The sequence below is a fragment of the Heterocephalus glaber genome, unplaced genomic scaffold, assembly GCF_053883595.1.
Source record: "Heterocephalus glaber isolate CG9 unplaced genomic scaffold, H.glaber_assembly_v1.0 deba00001550, whole genome shotgun sequence".
Lineage (NCBI taxonomy): Eukaryota > Metazoa > Chordata > Mammalia > Rodentia > Bathyergidae > Heterocephalus > Heterocephalus glaber.
This window is the reverse complement of record NW_028258343.1, coordinates 7,961,919-7,979,963: the sequence shown is the minus strand read 5'-3', so window position 1 is coordinate 7,979,963 and position 18,045 is coordinate 7,961,919. Positions and strand designations below refer to the sequence as shown.

At 37.4% G+C, this 18,045-nt stretch overlaps 1 protein-coding gene across 23 annotated transcripts in view; it reads right to left on the bottom strand.

Annotated features, from left to right (window-relative positions):
* Adgrg6 (adhesion G protein-coupled receptor G6) overlaps positions 1–18,045 on the bottom strand; it is a 130,443-nt gene that overhangs the window by 55,537 nt on the left and 56,861 nt on the right. For 12 of the 23 annotated variants that reach the window (XM_021259327.2, XM_087190036.1, XM_087190033.1 and 9 more), the window contains 2 exons: positions 11,780–12,124; positions 8,921–9,544 (listed from right to left, as the gene is read on the bottom strand). In XM_021259327.2, coding sequence (XP_021114986.1) covers positions 8,921–9,544; positions 11,780–12,124 — 969 coding nt within the window. The remainder of the gene's footprint in view (positions 1–8,920; positions 9,545–11,779; positions 12,125–18,045) is intronic. The other 11 variants (XM_013072708.3, XM_087190034.1, XM_087190038.1 and 8 more) reach the window with 2 other exon arrangements.

The window sequence follows — 18,045 nt, the reverse complement described above, 5'->3', positions numbered from 1 at the left end:
TAGATTTACATTTGCAAATAATCACTTTTGAGGTTCTAAAACCAAAAGAGGGAGGTATAAGAAGCAGGAGTAATTCTAGTAATTCAAGTTTTAAAACATGAGTAAAATGAGGATGGACAGGAAGAAATGGGTACAAGAAATGTGAAAATAAGAATTATACTATGTAACTACTTAGAGGAATAAAAATGGTAGAGATATTGGTATGTAATGATCTCATAAAAGGATATAGGACATGAGTGAAAACTTGGATGAGGGGGATAAAAGTCCAGTAATGGAAACAGGTGCCTCTGTGTCATCTAGATACGGGGGAAGTTTCACGTGTTTTGAAAGAGCTCTACCCAACAGCTACTGGGGTGTTTGGGATCTCCAGAGCCTGGGTCCTGGTTTTAGAACAGAACCCTACCATAGATATTCCCAGATTTGAGAATTAGAAGCACAGAACAGATTTCGTCAGTTAGAACAGCTCTTGTACAAGTTGTGTCACAGAATTACGCTGAAGAAAGTTTAACGGAGAGGGTGGCAATACAGAGTAAACCGAAAACTTTAGAGTGACAAAGACTGCGAAGATCTTTAAATTTGCACTGGATTTTTAAAAACTTTGTGTTGGTACATGTTTGGAGTACATGATGCTTACACTTACCTTAGGGAGTGGGTGCGTGTACTTAACATAGCTTGGTTCTTTTGACTCTTTTTCCTCCCGTTTACCCTCTTCCACCACTATGTCTCTAGAGCCCCTTTCCCCATTTTCATTATTATTATTATTATTATTATTATTATTATTTTAGCTTATGTTTGCAACATATAAAGATTACATTTATTGTGGATAGTTAATACACGTACATGACACTCTTAAACCTTTATATGTTCCCTTCTCCAAACTTCAATCTGTTGGTCCCCTTCCCATCTGCAAAAAATCTCTCTCTGTTTCCTTCATCAGTTTTATATTGTGCTCTTTGTTTGTACTTTGGATTAATCAAATGAGAGAAACCAAAGGTATTTAAGCTTGTATATCTGATTTATTTTATTTAACATAATGCTTTCACGGTGGATACACCTTGAATGCACTGGAATTTTGATATAACACCACAGAAATTAGTTTCAGTTGCGTGGGAATGATGAAATCTGGACTGCCAACATTTGAGGAGTGAACGCAAGAAAAGGAAGCCGGCTGTGTAAGGAAGCAGAGACAGGAAGGAGGGGTTTAAAGACTGAAAACTTAAGCAAATGTACTCTGGAAAAAGAACATCTGCAGAGGCAAAAGCTGAGACAGGGTAAAGGTGGAATTTTATTTTGAATGCTTTCGCCCTTTATTCCTTCCCAACCCAATGTAGGCCCACATTTGGAGGACCTTCCTTCTTCTATAGGTATTTCTACTTAGAGATTTCTGAAACTAAAGAGCCTTTAAGCCTCAGTGATCGATGAAATCTCAGCCACTGTAGCAGGCAACAGAGAAGGCCCTTGGATGGAGTTCCTGTTGTTCTCAAATTACACATAAGCTGGCAGTCAAAGGCTCTTTAGGCCACTTCTGGAACTGATACAGTATCACTTGAAGGTAACGAGCGATAAGGGGACAATGATGGGGGAAATAAGTCCTTTGGATAACGACATTTCCACTGTAGTAAGTAGGCTAAAGAGTTTAGATGTGGAAATAAAGAAAGAAAATCAGAAGAGCTATGACTCAGAACAAGATGTCTGACAATTTTCTTGAACATTTTTATCAGTTATATTGTGGAGTATCAAGCATAAATTTCAGTATACAGCATGGGGAATTATAACATTGGTTTCTCAATGTTTTAATGAGTTGTGCTTTCTGGGGAACTTCTAGTTTAGCATAATGACATTTCTTTAAAAATAATAAACACTATGATGATCCAATTGAACAAATTCAAATTGAATGTTGTTTTAGTGAAAATGTTATAAAAACAGGTGACAAATTTAACTGGAAGTAAAATTGATAAATGAAATTTTATATTACAAATATTCCAAACTAAGTAAACAAGTACACGAAATATAAAAAATTATAAGCAGTCAGGTATGGTGGTGCACACCTGTAGACCCAGCTACTCAGGAGGGTGGGGCCTGAGAACTGCTTGAGCCCAGGAATCCAAAGCTTGCCTAGACAACCCAGTGAGACCTGTCTCCCCCCAAAGCCATATAGACTGTACTTATGCAATCTTTTTATTTCTTTCCAGTTCCATTTTCAGCCTATCTGTATAAAAAAGACAGTGAGTGTCACAATTGATTTTCCTAGGTTGACAGATTTATAAATGTGGACAGCACGAGAGGAGAGAATTCTCCCTCGAGGATACATTTAGCCCTAACTGTTTTTAGAATGTGATCTGTGAATGTCTCCTGATTTTCAAGGCTACCCAACAGTATTTAAAGGTACTGACTTAATGGTGAAATTTAGACTCAAATTTTCTCGAAAGAAATGTAATTACTGAAAATGTGCAGTAGGTGAAAAAGCTATGAACCTCTAATCTTTCTTCTCTATCTTTTGTTGTTCTTCCCAAGCCACGCTACTGAAATGAGTCACTAGATATTTACACAAGTTGTGATAAAACAACTTGAGGAGCCAACAGCTACTCTCACACCCTCCCCTTCATAATCCAAATAATAGAGTAAGTCCTAACAGTAAGCTGCAGTAAGCAAAAATTTTTTTTAAAATCTTAAATTTTTTCCATTTGTTATTAAGATGAATTTTATAATTTTTCATAATAATTTAAAATTATTTCTGAAAATCTACTCTCAAAAAGTTCGAATGTCCTCAAAGAATAAAGTCCTTTCCAAAGATAAAGTGATTTAAACTTAATTTTATTTAAACATGATCTCGTGATCTAAAAATGCTAAACTCGATAATTTGCTAGGGACACAAGGGTGAAGCCAATAATGAATTAGAATTAGAATTTTACAACTGTGATAGTCAGAGCTGTAACAATTATTAAACGATGGGAATCCAAAAGCTGATGAAGACTTAGAAACTAGGTAGAAAATTATGGAGGTGAAAACACAAGTCTGTAAAAATTCAGACATTTCGGGCCCGCGATTTAGCTCAGTGGTTTCGCTGCCTGCTGCGCAAGCGCAAGGACCCAAGTTTGATTCCTGGTGCCAAAAAAAATTCAGACACTTTCAGAAAAGAATGACAGTAAGTTTGGGTACTTATTACTTGTGTCTTATCTCTACACCCATAATGTCTAATAGATGGAAGTGCTTAAAATATGCTTATTAAATAAATATAATTTGTTTGAACTTGGAGTATTCATTGAATTACACTGTACCACTCCTCAGGAAAGTGCGGTAATCAGTAAAATAAATAAAACTTCTGGAGAAAGCAGTCTGTTCTTTGTGAAAAATGATGGACATTAGCCAGTATCTGAACTTGAATCTTAGCACGAGCAAATACTCGGACCTATAATTAAAGAGAGAACTGAGGAAATTACTTCTTCGTAAAGGTCATAAAACTGAGCATGTTTAAAAATTTGTTCTAGGAAAAATAAAGATGCTATAACGTAAAAAATAATTATTGCTAAATGAGACATATTTCTAGAAAAGTCTGAAAGGATTAACCACGTTTAAAGAAGCCTTCTAAAAATTTAATTCAGATATAGTCCCCCAAAATGCTTGGAAAAGTATAGGGAAACAAAAATTTCCATTTATGAAATTCCCGAAACACTCATTAATAATATGTTTATTTAAAACGAGAATATTTGATATGTGGGACAACCGACAGGATATTTAAATATTAATTGTTTCTGCTTGTCTTTCTTTTGTATTGTGATTTATTTGGTAATGCACCATTGGAAAATCTACTTATTTTCTATAACAAGTTGACCGTGGAATAGCTTGTATATAACAGACATTATTCATATGAGTTAGTCCAATGGAATGCCAGGAATGAGACCCTATTTTCTCATTGGTTACTGTACTGATCATTAGTTTGTTGGAAATCAAGATAACCACAAACAACAAGTCACAATATTTTCTGGAAAAAAGAAATGTTAAAACGTTAACAGAACACATTTTTTTCTACTTATTGAAGTTTTGCTTAGCTAACAAGCCTAGATATAATCTCTAGGACAGGTATTTCCTGTCAGTTAATAAGTGACTTGGAGTCTTCAACTCCCAAAGCTGATGATTAAGCAGCAGGAAATTCCCTCTCCCATCATTATTCCTGACACACAGTCCAGGACATCTGAGTGCATGCAGTGGGGGAATTTGGCATCATCTTGGAATGTCAAGAGGACTGTTGTAAAAGTCAGAGATTCAAACATATTGACTTTGTAATTTTGGGCTACTCCTTTGATTAAATCATTCTGAAAACTTACTTGCTTAGATGACTAAGGTACATGAGCATGCATTTGACACATTCCAGGAATTTTAAGGTTTAGGAAAGGAGCCTCAAAAACCGTTTAAGGAAATATGAGCACCGCATGATCTCACTTACATGTATGAGTCTAAAAAAGTCAAAATCACAGGAGCAAAGAGGAGGTGGAAAGCACAGTGATCAGAAAGATGAAAGTCAAAAGATATGAAATTACGGTTAAATTAAATGGTAAGTATATGAGGTCACAGACATGTTAACTAACTTCCATTAGCCATTCCAAGATATAGGCAAATGTCAAACATCAAGTTTTATACCAGAAATAAATGCAATTTTTGTCAATTCAAATTTTTTAAAAATTTTAAGATTCCTAGATATAAACTAAATAAGGAGACAGGTGACATGTGATTTAGGCCACCAACTGCCTTAACCACTTATTTTTTTTCTAAGCTTCACTTTCCTGTCCTGAATAAGGTAAAGCAAGCAGCTTAAATTGGGATTCCCAAACTTAAATGTCTACCAGAGTCAGAGGTATCTACAGATGAAGAAGGAGGCTCAGTGGAAGGATGTGGGGAGAGCTGACGTGAACCAGAAAATCCTTCAAAGGGCCGGCCACTACTCACCTCTATCATGTTGCCCACATGGAAATACTAGCCAAATCATGTTAGTACTTTGTTTGCCAGGAGAAGAAAAAATTTTAATCCTTAAGTGGAGTCTGACTTTATAATGCTGGAAATAATCCATTGTTTTAAAAGCACTATGTGGAACAAATGCAAATAGTTGGGACAAAAAAACACCATCACCATGACCAAAGTCTACCATCACCAAAGTCTCATGGCTAATGGTTACACAGTGGAGGTCTGGACGGCTTCCCAAGCTCTCAGAGACCTGGTAGATCTTCTCTGGTGTTGTCCACAGAGTATGAGCTTCAGCCCACTGGACTTTTATAATTATTTGAACTAGTTTCAGGGATTGGCAAATTTTCCCTTCAAGGACAACTCAGTAAATATTTTAGGATGGTAGGTCGTGCCATCGCTATCAGTCAGTCCACTTGGCTACTGCAGCACAGTCACAGGCATAGACAGTGCATAAACTAATGGACGTGGCTGTGGTGCCTCTGAAATTGCTTACAAAAACAAGTGGCTGTCATAGCCCCTCCCACATTGCCAACCTCTGCTCTAGAGGGTTTCTTAGAAAGTACAAGAATCTCTTTAATATCGTATCTTAAAGTATCCAAGAAACACTGCAGGAAAGAAACTTCATTAAGTTTGCTGAAGACAAACATTATGTTAACACCCTGTAAAGATAGCGTTTTCCCACAGATCACACTGGGGGTCAGAAGAGTTGGATCCTGGACCTCGATACTCCTTTCTTGGCAATAGTTAGCTCTCTAACCCTAATAGCACATCACAGCTGATAAGTTTTGTCTATGCTGAAGGACAGCCTAATTTATACCGATTAAGTGAGCATAGCTCTTAAAACCAACTTTCAGAGTTCAAATTCAGGCTTGGTCACTTAGAATTAAGTGACACTGGGTAAGTTATTTAACCTCCTTCTGCCCAGATTTCTCATCTGCAAAACAGAATCCATTTGGTGGGTTCAATGATCCAAGAGATGAGTTAATATGGAACAGAATCAAGGATACAGAAGCAACCCCAAGCACAATCAACTGTTTGATCTTTGATAAAAGAGCCTAAAATGTACATTGGAGGAAAGAGAGCCCCTTTAATAAATAGTGCACATGCAGAAGATTGAATGTAGACTTGTCTCTTTCACTATGTACTAAAAGTAAAATCAAAATAGATCAAAAAAATTAATGGTAGAACAGAAACACTTGACCTGCTGGAGGACAAAACAAATAAAACTCTTAAAGTCATAGGCATAGGCAAGGACTTCCTGAACAGAACCCCTGTTGAACAGGACACAGTAAGGGGAATCAACAAATGGGATCATAACAGATGAAAAAACGAACAACTAAAATGAATAGATATTTCGCAGAAGAAGTACAAATGGCCAATAAATATATGAAGAAATGCTGAACATTACCAGCCACTGGGAAAACTGAAATTAAAACAATACTGAGATTCCACCTTACTCCAAAAAGAATGGCCATCATCAAGAAAACAAATAATAACAAATGCTGAAGAGGCTGCAGGGAAAAAGCAACCCTTCTACACTGTTGGTTGTACTGTAAACTAGTACAGCCACTTTGGAAATAAGTAGGAAGATACCTCAAAAAAACTCAAACTAGAAATTCCATTTGATTCAACTATTCCCCTTCTAGGTGTCTTGCCCAAAGAGTTAAAGATATATTACAGTCATACATGCGTGTCCAATTCATAGTAGCTAAATTCATAATAGCAGCACAATTCATAATAGCTAAATCTTGGAAGCAGATTACATGGCCATCAGGAGATGAAGGGATGCAGAAAATGTGGTATTTATACACAATGGAGTACTACTCTGTCGTAAAGAAGGATAAACTTGAGTAATGTGTAGAAAAATGGATGCACCTTGAGACCGTAACCTTAAGTGAAATAAATCAGACGCACAAGCCTAAACATCATACTGTTTCTCTTATATGAAAAACCCAAAGTGCACATAAAGAGCAAAGTAAAAGATACTAAGAAGTAAGGAGGTAGATCTTTCTAGAAAGAAAGGGATCAAAAGATGGAGGGAGCGAAGGGGGGCAGAAATGGGGATTGAAGAAAAAGGAATTAAGATGTGCTGTCTACATATGCCAGTTTCATACAAGGAATGTGAATATCATGCGTTGCAAACATGTACCAAAAGAGGCAGTGGAGTGGGGAGTGATGTCAAGACATGGATGGAGTGAGGAGGGCAGTAAGGGAAATGGGGTAAAAAAAGGAATTAAGATGCAAACACTATGTACTCCAAACATCTACTAATTAAACGTGTGTAAATTGCTTCAAATGGCATCGAGCACATAGTATTTAATTTAAATATAATTTAACTATTAGCGATTAATATATCTAGCCCCTAATTTTTTTCCAGTTGCTATATTGTGACTTTTTAATAAAGGCAAAGAATATGATGGAAAGAGGCCCCTACAGAATCACCCAGAATGTAGCAAGTGTAGCTCTTCATCTTCTTTCTCTTCACCATCCCACACCACACACACATGCTTAACCTGCTCAGCAGCCTTGGTGCTGACAGATTTCTCAGGTTTCCCGAAGTCCTCTGTGGTTAATCCTACAGAGAGGATCTTATGGAACACCACTGGCTATTATAAGGCTCCACAGTCTCCTTCTGGAACAAGGTTGTGGATTACCCTCTTTCCAACAATTCACACACACAAAAAATGTCTCTCAAGTGATAGCACTGAAGAGGCCTCTGGCCACTTTCAGGAGAAGTGAGGACCTCCACAGAATAGGTGGCAGGAGTCTCCCAAGCCAGAGGGGGCAGGAACAAGTTCAGGACACCTTCGGAGGTGGCCTTGGGTTTTTACAATGGATCCTACTTTGGGCAAGGAATGGAGAACTCACTCCACATGAAGTGCTCTCCAGTCACCTACAAACGACTTTTGAACACTATGATCCTTCTCTCCTCTACTAAGAGTTATTTATCTCTGTGACGGAAAAGTATATATTATCACTAGTCACATAACATTTAAAATTGATAGTGTAACTTCTGCTTTTTGTTTTTGAACCAGTCCTATAACAAAAATGATTTCCAAAATTAACTTGTGTACAGAGAGAATACTGTGAAAGTCTATTTGAACATAACTTTTATTATACAGAATGGATATCTATTTTAGCATAATTTTTCCTAAATATTTTGCATTTAGCTGCTTCCAACGGTATCACATTTAAAGTCTCTTACATAGTGAATAAAGAGAGTAGTATTTAAAACAAACTAAAAGTGCTCATTTTCTAACAGAGAGAAACATTTAAAGAAATAATTGGTAATTCCCAATAACAAAGATTCTGCCAAGGGCCAGGGATTTAGCTCAGTGGTTTTGCCTCCTGCTGCCTAAGTGCAAGGACCAGAGTTAGATCCCTGGTACCAAAAATAACCGAAAAAACCCAAAAAAACCCAAAGATTCTGCCATAAAATGGACAGTTTGATGTACAGTACTTGCTAAAAAACATTCTTTTCTTAGTTGACGGCTGTTTATTTAAGTAATGCAATTGAAATTTCGTTCCAGGATGATAAATATCAACTTATTAGTGTGTCATTTTTTTGAGTAAAAACAATAACTTATTATTTTGTATCAAGCCTGTCAATAACATTTGGATTTCAGCCTTAATAATTTAGCCATATCGTTAATGATAAACTGTTTAATATTTTTGACATAAGGAAAACTTAAGAATGATAAGACTTAAGACTTTCTTTGAATAACCATGGCTTGTAATCAAATGTATGCTGTGAATGGCTGAGCAGGTAAGATTTTAAAAGCTAAAACAGATCTTTGATGACATATATATATATATATATATATATATATATATCTCGTTTTTGACATATATATATATATAGTATATTTTTACATACATGTGCTTGTGTATTTCTTACTGACATTCCTATTGAGCAGTGCAAAAAAATTAAAAGAATATTAATTCTTGTGCCAAGACTTACCACAGCTCAGGTTGCTTTCAGCCTTCAGAGCCAGGGTTGGGATGTTCCAGAAGTCATTTTGCCAGTCTACCACATTCCCTTGCATGTTACAGCTGAGGTTGGAGAGCATTTTCGAATTCATGGTAAAATTCCAAAGTCTAAAGTTATAAATTTCCCCTTTCAGAGAGGCTATTTTATTTGTATTGGAGCCCAGCAACAATTTTCCATTCCCAGGAATAACTTTACTAATGGTAGAATCACATGGAACTGTCTCATAGTTTCTTTTGAAATCGACACCCACAGAGCCCATCGAATTATTCCAAACAATGCAGAGCTGCTCAAAGCTTTCTGTGAAAATGTCTTCCTTTTCCTTCACAGGTAATGCGCTGTTCAACAAGCATTTTGAGCCAGAAATCGACAGGAAGTAGCCATCATTGGCCTTTCCAAAACCAAGCCATTGCAAGGATGATGCATCCAAGTAGGAGAAAGCTGTCCAGTTGTCATCTTCATTTCCAGCTTGAGTTGCTTCAAAGCAGAATGTGAAAGCGCTGAGCTCCGGAATGGAGACACTTTTTGCAACAAAGACCTGGTAAGCATCTGGTGTCTGGGGTAAAATGACCTTTTGATTCCTTAAGGACACGGCAACTAGGACAAAGCATAACACCATAAATAAGGGATTTTAACTCCAGAACTCGGCCTAGTGAGGTGCGGAAAGTCTGACACACTGCACTTTGTAGTCTCTGCTCTTTTCACCCACCTTCTGCCTTCTTGCTTGCCTCTCTCTGTCCACCCTCTATCACATCTTATGCCTTTAATAACAGCTAAGAAATCCTACCCATTTTAGCTCTAAGCGCGACTGCATCTCACACCGAAACTTGAACTTACAGCCAGTCAAGTTGGTAAATATTTTTAATCTTGAAATTAAAAATTGAAAAATTAAAAAAAACACAACTCCGTAGGTAACTATGGAGAGATCTGGGTTCAGGAAGGCTTCATTTTTACATCAAGAAGGTTGAAAACATGTCATTTTAAAAGCACTTTCTAAACATAAACAATACTTGGATTTTTTCATGAACAATTGCCTTCCAGTCTTTCCAAACATGCCCGGACCATCATCTGCCCTTCAGACACTCCGTGTCCCTCTCTTTCCTCCCATCATCAGGCAATTTTAGGAACAAGTGCAGAAAAGAACTCTATAATGAGACGAAATCTAGAGAAAAGGCAAAGGAAAATGGCATTTGAAATTATGGTTGCTTCACATCTGAGCATAGGCGCTGCTCTGTGAGGACGACAGGAAAGAAGTGCCTGAGGGGGGACCATGGAGCTGAATTCACCACTCAGCTGCCCTGCGGAGCAGTGTGACCCGGGGCTGTCACTTCACCTCTCTGCCCTCATCTCCTCATCTGTAAGTGCTGCCCATGGCATATGTCATCAATGAGAACAGAACAGGTCCATGTGCCACAAAAGGAGAAATGCCCATGCTACAGCAACAGCGAGTGCACAATAAATTCAAAAGTAAAAATATGTAAGTCCAATGTATCTGTGACACTGAAGTTATTAAATAAGTCAATGGGTTTATCCCTATGCTAATATAATAGACACCAAAAAGTTGCTTTAAGAGATAGATATCTCTTCTCAAAATGTTATTTAATATTGGTTCAGCTGGGAATATAGCTCAGTGGTAGAGTGCTTGCCTAGCATGTTCTAGTGCTGAGTTCAATTATTTGTACAAATAATAATAATCATTTCATGTAAATGGTAGCTTGGATATATATTTAATATGCACCAAAATTGCTCTATGCTAACTCATCATTTTAATATAAGTACTTTAGTCAAAAAATCTATGAAAGAATTTAAGAGAATTGGGAATTTCTATCTACTTTTTAAATATAGAACAGTTTATAGGTCTACTTAAAAGGGCTTTTTGTGCAATCAGAGTCACGTTCTCTATATGCATTGTTAAGATAAAAAAATCTGGAAGAAAATATATCCATCAACATTTTATTAGTGGTTATGGCTGTGGGGTGAAGAATTCTAATTTGCTTCTTTTTTATTTCCAAATTTCCTGCACTTTATAATTGCTTTGAAATATTAAAGTACACGTATTTTACTTAACCATACATGTACTTAATATCAATCACAAACAGTGAAAACTCCTTAACCAAAATACACAATTTATAATAATGTAGCTATCATGATTGTATCATTATTTTGGGGGGGGTATCATTATTTTTTAATGCATGACATGTGCTTAAGAAGCTCAGAAGAAAAGATGCCTAACTCTCAGTCTTGAAGCTTGAGTTTCCTTAAGAGCGGTTTTAGAGATGCAAGATTTATTTTAATGTTCAGATGTGCTAGAATTTGGAAAACATATTTAGTAATATGTTTTATTTCCTTCAGCCGGGCTTTCCTCAAGTTAAATTGTTTATTAGCATAAGTTATTAATAGCTTTTTAAAAATTTACATGGGAATTTTCTATACTTGTCATCTAGGATAGTCTTCAAAAGGGCAACATCGTAAATGTCCAAAATAAAATTATTTCTAAGTAAGGATGTTTTAAATTTTCAGTGGAGAGACATTAGAGTTATAAATTTTAATTATTAGCAGTGAGTATCTAGTTTTCCAAGCAGCTTTTACATGTTCTGCATGAAAAGCATATAAAAAGAATTCAGCTCTACTATAACCAGATTTTTAATCTGGTAATTATAGTTTGGCTAATGAGAATGTTCAGAGAACATTAACAGATTCCTACCCTTAATACCTAATCCTCATCATTCACATTCACATAAAAGAGCATAACTCCGTATTCTGGTCCATGTGTTTACTGTAGCACATGTTAAAAGGAAAGCAGAAAGTTGGCACTGCTTTTGGTTTACATACCTCTGATGTAGCTGGCATTGAAACCTTTCTTCTGGATGCTAAAGTCACTTGAAAAGGATACATGCATCTCATTCGCACTTGAGTTAAATGATAGGCCTTTGGCAGTTGCTCCACAAAATTTAGTCTGGCTCTCTCCATTATCGAGAGATAACAAGTCATAAATGCAATTAGGAGCTTCTTCAATGTCAAAGTCGTTAAATGTGATCTGAATGATGTAGCCAGTCGGAGCTCGGAGGGTCCACAGGCAAGCCTGGCTGTTGGGGTAGTCATTTGGGTAGCATGGAGAGGCAAAGGTCCCAGAGGAGCTGGACAGGACAACCCTGCAGTTGGCACATCCCGACACTGCTGGCCAGACAACAGAGAGACAGAGGAAGGCCGGATCAAAGGCACGCCATAAACTAAGAATACCACACACTAGGGACAGTCAAACAGTAAACACTGAAAAACACCAAAATACCATCATGGACGTTAAAAGGAAAATGAAACCAGCTGAAGGAGAAAAAGAAATGCCAAGGGTGCCACAAAAAGTAAAAGAAAGGCACTAAACTGTAGAGAGAAAGAAATGACTCTTAAACTTGGGGGAGAGGCCATAATAAACTCAGAATCCAGTGAAAGTCACAGGAACTCTCTCCCCAAAATGCACAGGGCCACTGCATGCTACAGCCAGTCCCAAGGAGCATGTAAATACTGAGGAGTCCTCATGAGTTTCAGGAAGGTTCACCAGCCTGGGTAAGGAATCTGTAGAGAGTGATTAAATTGGAGTGGAGGACGTTAAAAAACTCCAAAGGTTGGGCTCTCTGTTATAAACCACAGACATAAAGAAAGAGAAACTCAGGAAATAAATATTTGGACCGACTGGTAAAAGTACAAAAAAGTCATCTTTTTGCCGATTACATTTTTTTCCTCAAATTTAAATAAATATTATCACCTTGCATGCATGGAATATTTATAGTTTCCAAAGTACTTTCACTTGTCGCATTTGTTTACCAGGAATAGTAATTACATACTTGTGTGATCATCTCTTTTACTCATTCATTCGTTGCTTACCGAGTACGTGTTACATGCTCTAAACAGTAGACAGCAATGAACGGAAAAGACAGTCTCCATATGAAGGATACTTACACTTAAATCTTGGACCCAAAGATAATCAATAATATGATATAATGACACATGGTGATAAAAGGTGAGAAGTAAAGCGAGGTATAGACAGAGAGGGATGTGAACACATGGAAACACTGGGTAGTTCTCCACAGAGGTGACATCTAAGCAGAGATCCAACTGAAGTGAGGAGCACATCATGAGCCCACCAAGGAACAGCAAATGACCCACTGTAAGGAACGCTGGCCTCTTCAGTGAGCCTGAGTCCCATGAGGCCAAGAGCCAACTGTCCTTCACTTATTGCGATATTCCCAGTGTGCAGAGGAGGCTCACAATAAATCTTAATTGAATGCGTATGTGCCAAAGAATCTCCTGAGGCGGAAAGATGGAATGTCATTATCACAGTTTCACTCACAAGAAGATTTAGGATCCTTTCAATTACTCTTTTTCCATGCCTGGCCACTGGCTGGAACTAGACAGCAGGCACCGTCTACTGACTAGCACCTACAGGTGAGTCTGCAATCAATATTCATCCATGGGTGCCCAGCTTTGGCACTTACCTGGACCACACTGAGCGAAGAGGAACTGCTGTGGGCTATGTATAAAATCTATAATGTAGCTAATATATATAAGAAAGAAAATTTCCTTTATTTTTAAATATTTTATTGTAACATTTAAAAAAAGAGAGCAAGTGGACCACGGCCTGCGGTCGGAGAAGTCTAATAAAAGCAGCAATCTTGGCTGTTCAACATTAGAGATAAACTTACTGCCATAAAACTGGCAACACAAACTTTCAAATAGCGAAACACTTTAACCACGTAATGGGAATCACTTCGAATTTATTGTGTCGCTTACTCTTTTTATTAAATTTAGTAAAATGACTCTGTAGTAACTTTTCTTGAAAATAGTAGTTTTTAACAAATATAAGTTACTCTTCCATGATAGAGTGACATGTTCAAAGGCCGAGTTATGTGACATGGCCGGAGGCAGGTTTTTCCTTTCTCTTTTCCTGGTGGCCGTCTTGTGTTATTTGCTTTGCCGACTAGGCTCTCCACTCACTCTAACTTGCCCTCCCTCCGTTCTTCCTTAGTCTCTGACATCTTGAGGAGAGCTGAAGACAGAAATGGGGACGCAAGTTACGATCAAGTGTTTGCCAAATGCCTTCTCAGATGCATCCCTGGAGTGCCACGTTCCATGTCCTTATAGCCCTACCCAGACTAGTCGTGTTACTTCTAATTGTGAGATTACTTGCTTACATCCTCTCTCGTTAGTCTGTAAATTCAACAGAGATACCCACCTGCTACATTCACCACCCCATTTCCAATACCCCGAGGTATCCCTGCCATGTGGGAGATCCTCAGTAAAACTTTTAAAATTCATGAACCAATAAGTAGGTAGCTTAAATGAACAGAAACTATGTGCAGTATATGAAACAAGTCAAATTCTAAGCCTGAAAACAGGGTAAAGATTGCATGAGCTCTGGAATGACTCTTTGGATGGGGCTTTGTGACTCTTTTATTTCAATTTTTCATTTGCAGACCAGGACTGAGACGACTGAGCCTCTGAGAGATTTAGCTTACTGTTACTACTGACTGGACTCAGGAGAGACAAGTAATGCGATCAATAATCTACACACAGTAAATTTATAATGATGAGATTCCTTCCCTTACACCTAAGACCCAAGTAACGTCCACGACTTCCTTTACCCTGGTATTACTTCTGCCACGTTCTTCCCCAAAAGCTTAATGAAGGGGACAAGAAAATTAAAGGAGACTGGTAACACTGTGTAACCACAGACAAGTTCATCTCTCTATGCCTCAGCTTCACCACCTTAATACCAGGGAAGTAGCACACCCACCTCATGAGGTTATGGGGAGGATTTCCTAAGTTAATATGAGAACAACCTGGAAGTTAAGCATGGTACATGCTTATTCCCATGTCAGTGTTGTTTTTTATCAGTTTTTACTATAACATAAAATCTTCACATCAATCATTTGGGAGAGTAAAATAGCAGCCCACATCAGTAGAATTTCTTTTTCCCTTAGGCATTTATTGGGATAAAAAGAGACAGGTTATACATCTGTAATATTCAGTAAAAAATTTAAAGCGTTCTTCTATATGATTCTTATCACAGGGGTTAGGCAGCATTTAGAGATAATGCTGCTAAATGGCAATTATCTTCATTGGATAAAATACTGAACTAGGCAGAGTATTATTGTGTTTGTTATATTTATGGATTGCGTCACAGTATGTAAACAGCTTTTGTATATATTATCTCATTTAATATCATAACAACCCCCAGGAATTATTACCATCTCAAATTTTTGATGAAATAAATGAGACTAACATAGATTATGTGACTTGCTCAAAGTTATACATCTGATCCGTAGCACAACCAAGATTCTAAGGAATTCTTCTGAACATAAGTCTGGCATCTTTCAAGGGCAAAAAATTGCCACAATTAAACAAAAGATACAAAGCAAAGTGGTGAGCTCAAGTGCTATTGCAGACACCATTTTTAATGGGCAATTTTAAAACACAGTGTCATTGGCCTAATATTAATATGTTTTAAGAAACTAATTTGTAAATACTTTAGTAAAGAATAGTATCAAGTCTGAAATTTAGTGCTTTGGATTTGCCCATTTGGAATAATCAAATGTCATGAGCCAGTACATTAAGTATCTGTTCTTGCTGAGAGATAAGGCTACTTAAAAAGTTGGCATAGAAGTAGCCAATGAGTGAGGCTGTGTAAAACCAGAGCTAACATAGCTTGTTTAAAAAGCTACCCAGCTCAGAGTGTCTGGCTCACAATGTCCTCAAAGACAGATACACTAACATATTCTCACCTTTACTTTATAAAAGTAAACTTTTCAGGTAATCTAAACAAATAACAAATCAAATGCTATCCTTAGTGCTTGCCTGTGCTTACAAATACCTAGTGGTGATCCATATGTGTATTTTCACCAAAGTTCATTCTTCAGTGAAACTCAAATCTGTGAAGGAAAACCAAAACCTAGCTGATACTACCTTTGCACATAGACCAAATAACCAGTATCCCATTGCGTTTTTTAATCTAAGAGGTATGGATTCTTGCTTTACTCCAGATGCAAGTACTTCTCTGTAGAATCCAAATACCATGCTTTTTAGAAGACATAAAATCAAATTAGCAATGTCAGCTGCTTCCAACATAGATCAGTGGATGGCACCGAATGGCTATTGTTACCATACTGTGTCAAATAGTGAGCTAAATGAATACATTTACATTAAATCATTTTTCTCATTTGAATATGTGTATATTTGTAACTAATGAATTTGTTGGAAAGGTTGGCTAGTGAAACTTATCTCCAGAAGAATTAGCTTAAGTCCCCTATTCACTCTGTATCTATTTGAAATCATTATTTTATTTATTCATGTGAATATATGAAGATTAAGCTCTAATGAATAAAAAGGTCAAAAAAATTTAAAATATTCAGTAGCCTGCATGGTTTCTAAAAATTAAACTGGCCAACAACTGCGAATTCTAGGGCCAGTTTTAATCATTAATGGACCAAGTCAGCCACACACCACTTACTCCAGATCGACTGATGTCAGACGTAACATCATTGAAATGTAAACTATAAATAAGATTTTAGATGCTTACAAGTATTAAATGACTAACAGTATACAGAACTGGACAAAGTAAGTATTTCTGAATGTAACTATTTACATTTAAGTGATTTCAGATCACTGGGTAGATTTTTCAGAATGGCAAGGGATGTGGCAGCAATCTGGCTGTGACATTTGCAATTCTGTTAATGTGACAGACTTGATGAGCTTCCCTGCCTGCCCTCCTGACTCCCCCAAGCTCTGCATGCAGAGACAGCATTTCCATGCTGCGGAGGGCTGCTCACAAGCCCTTAGCCATTGGCCATTCCAATTTCCTACTGGAAATTCCAGCAGCTACGCAAGGATATTGGTTCACTCCTACACTCCACCAAAATATCAGTGCTCCCAGCATTAACTAGATAATTGTTTCATTTCCTTCTGTGATGGTTTAACCTCAGAAAGTTCTTTAGAAGCACCATGAACAGAAAGCTACTGCAGTGACTTAAGCATGAGTTCAAAAGGGCACTGCTTTACTTGGATTAGTTCAATTAGGTCTCACATAGCTGGAAAACTGACAAGATGTGGAACTGAAAATTGTTTGATGAGACAGGATTCAGCTTGACCGTTTTTTGACTCTCTAAAGACATTTACTTGTACCACACCCTCAATCATATCTCTGACTTCTATCATATTGCTCATGCATAATCTCTTTCCATAATCAACTTGGCAAAGAGAAAACTTCATATTCAACTGCAAAAGATGCCAGCAAGTGAATAGTTATAAATCTTCCTAGAGTCAGTTTGTCATGTAGCTAGGCTGTGCATCCTTGTAAGAGAGTTAGACACACAAGCACATGTGCATGCTACACACCCAGACATTTCATGGGAAACTGCTCTCTGTTAGGAAGTGGTTGAGTCTTTCCATTTATTAAAAAAAAAAACATTCTAAAGGTAACAGATAATCTGAAACAAACTAAACCGCATGGTTTATCACTTACTCTACTTCCTGGCTAATCTTTTCATTTAAGTTCCTATTTCCCTTCTCACAATTGTAAACGCCCAATTTTGGATTAATCAAGTTATAGATCTTCTTGGTCTCTACTTCATGGGGTTCTCAGCACTGCTGAAAATTCACAAAATCATGCCAATTATTCATCCTACACAGGCTTCCGCATTTGCCTCACTCACATTCTGCACATTTGATGCCTCTAAAGACACCGTTTCTTGAAAATCTCACTGCCCAACATTCCTACATTTTCCTCCTTCTCTTCCAGTCACTTCAGCCCCTTTCTGAGCATTCCCCGCACTTAAAATTCTTGTGATTCAAAACGTGGTCCTTAGACCAAAAAGATCAGTCTCCCCCAGAGCTTTTTAGAAATACAGAATCACCCATATCTACTAAAGAAAATGTTCAATTTAAGATTTTCCAATGGTTCTAAGAAATGTTCCTTTAAATACCAATGTACTACAGAAGATATCCACAATCTCCAAGCACAGAGCTTCTCCCGAAAGGCTGTGTTCCTTCTCACCGCTCCTGCTATATTTGTACTGCTTAAATCAGGGTAAACAAACCAGGGGCTTGGC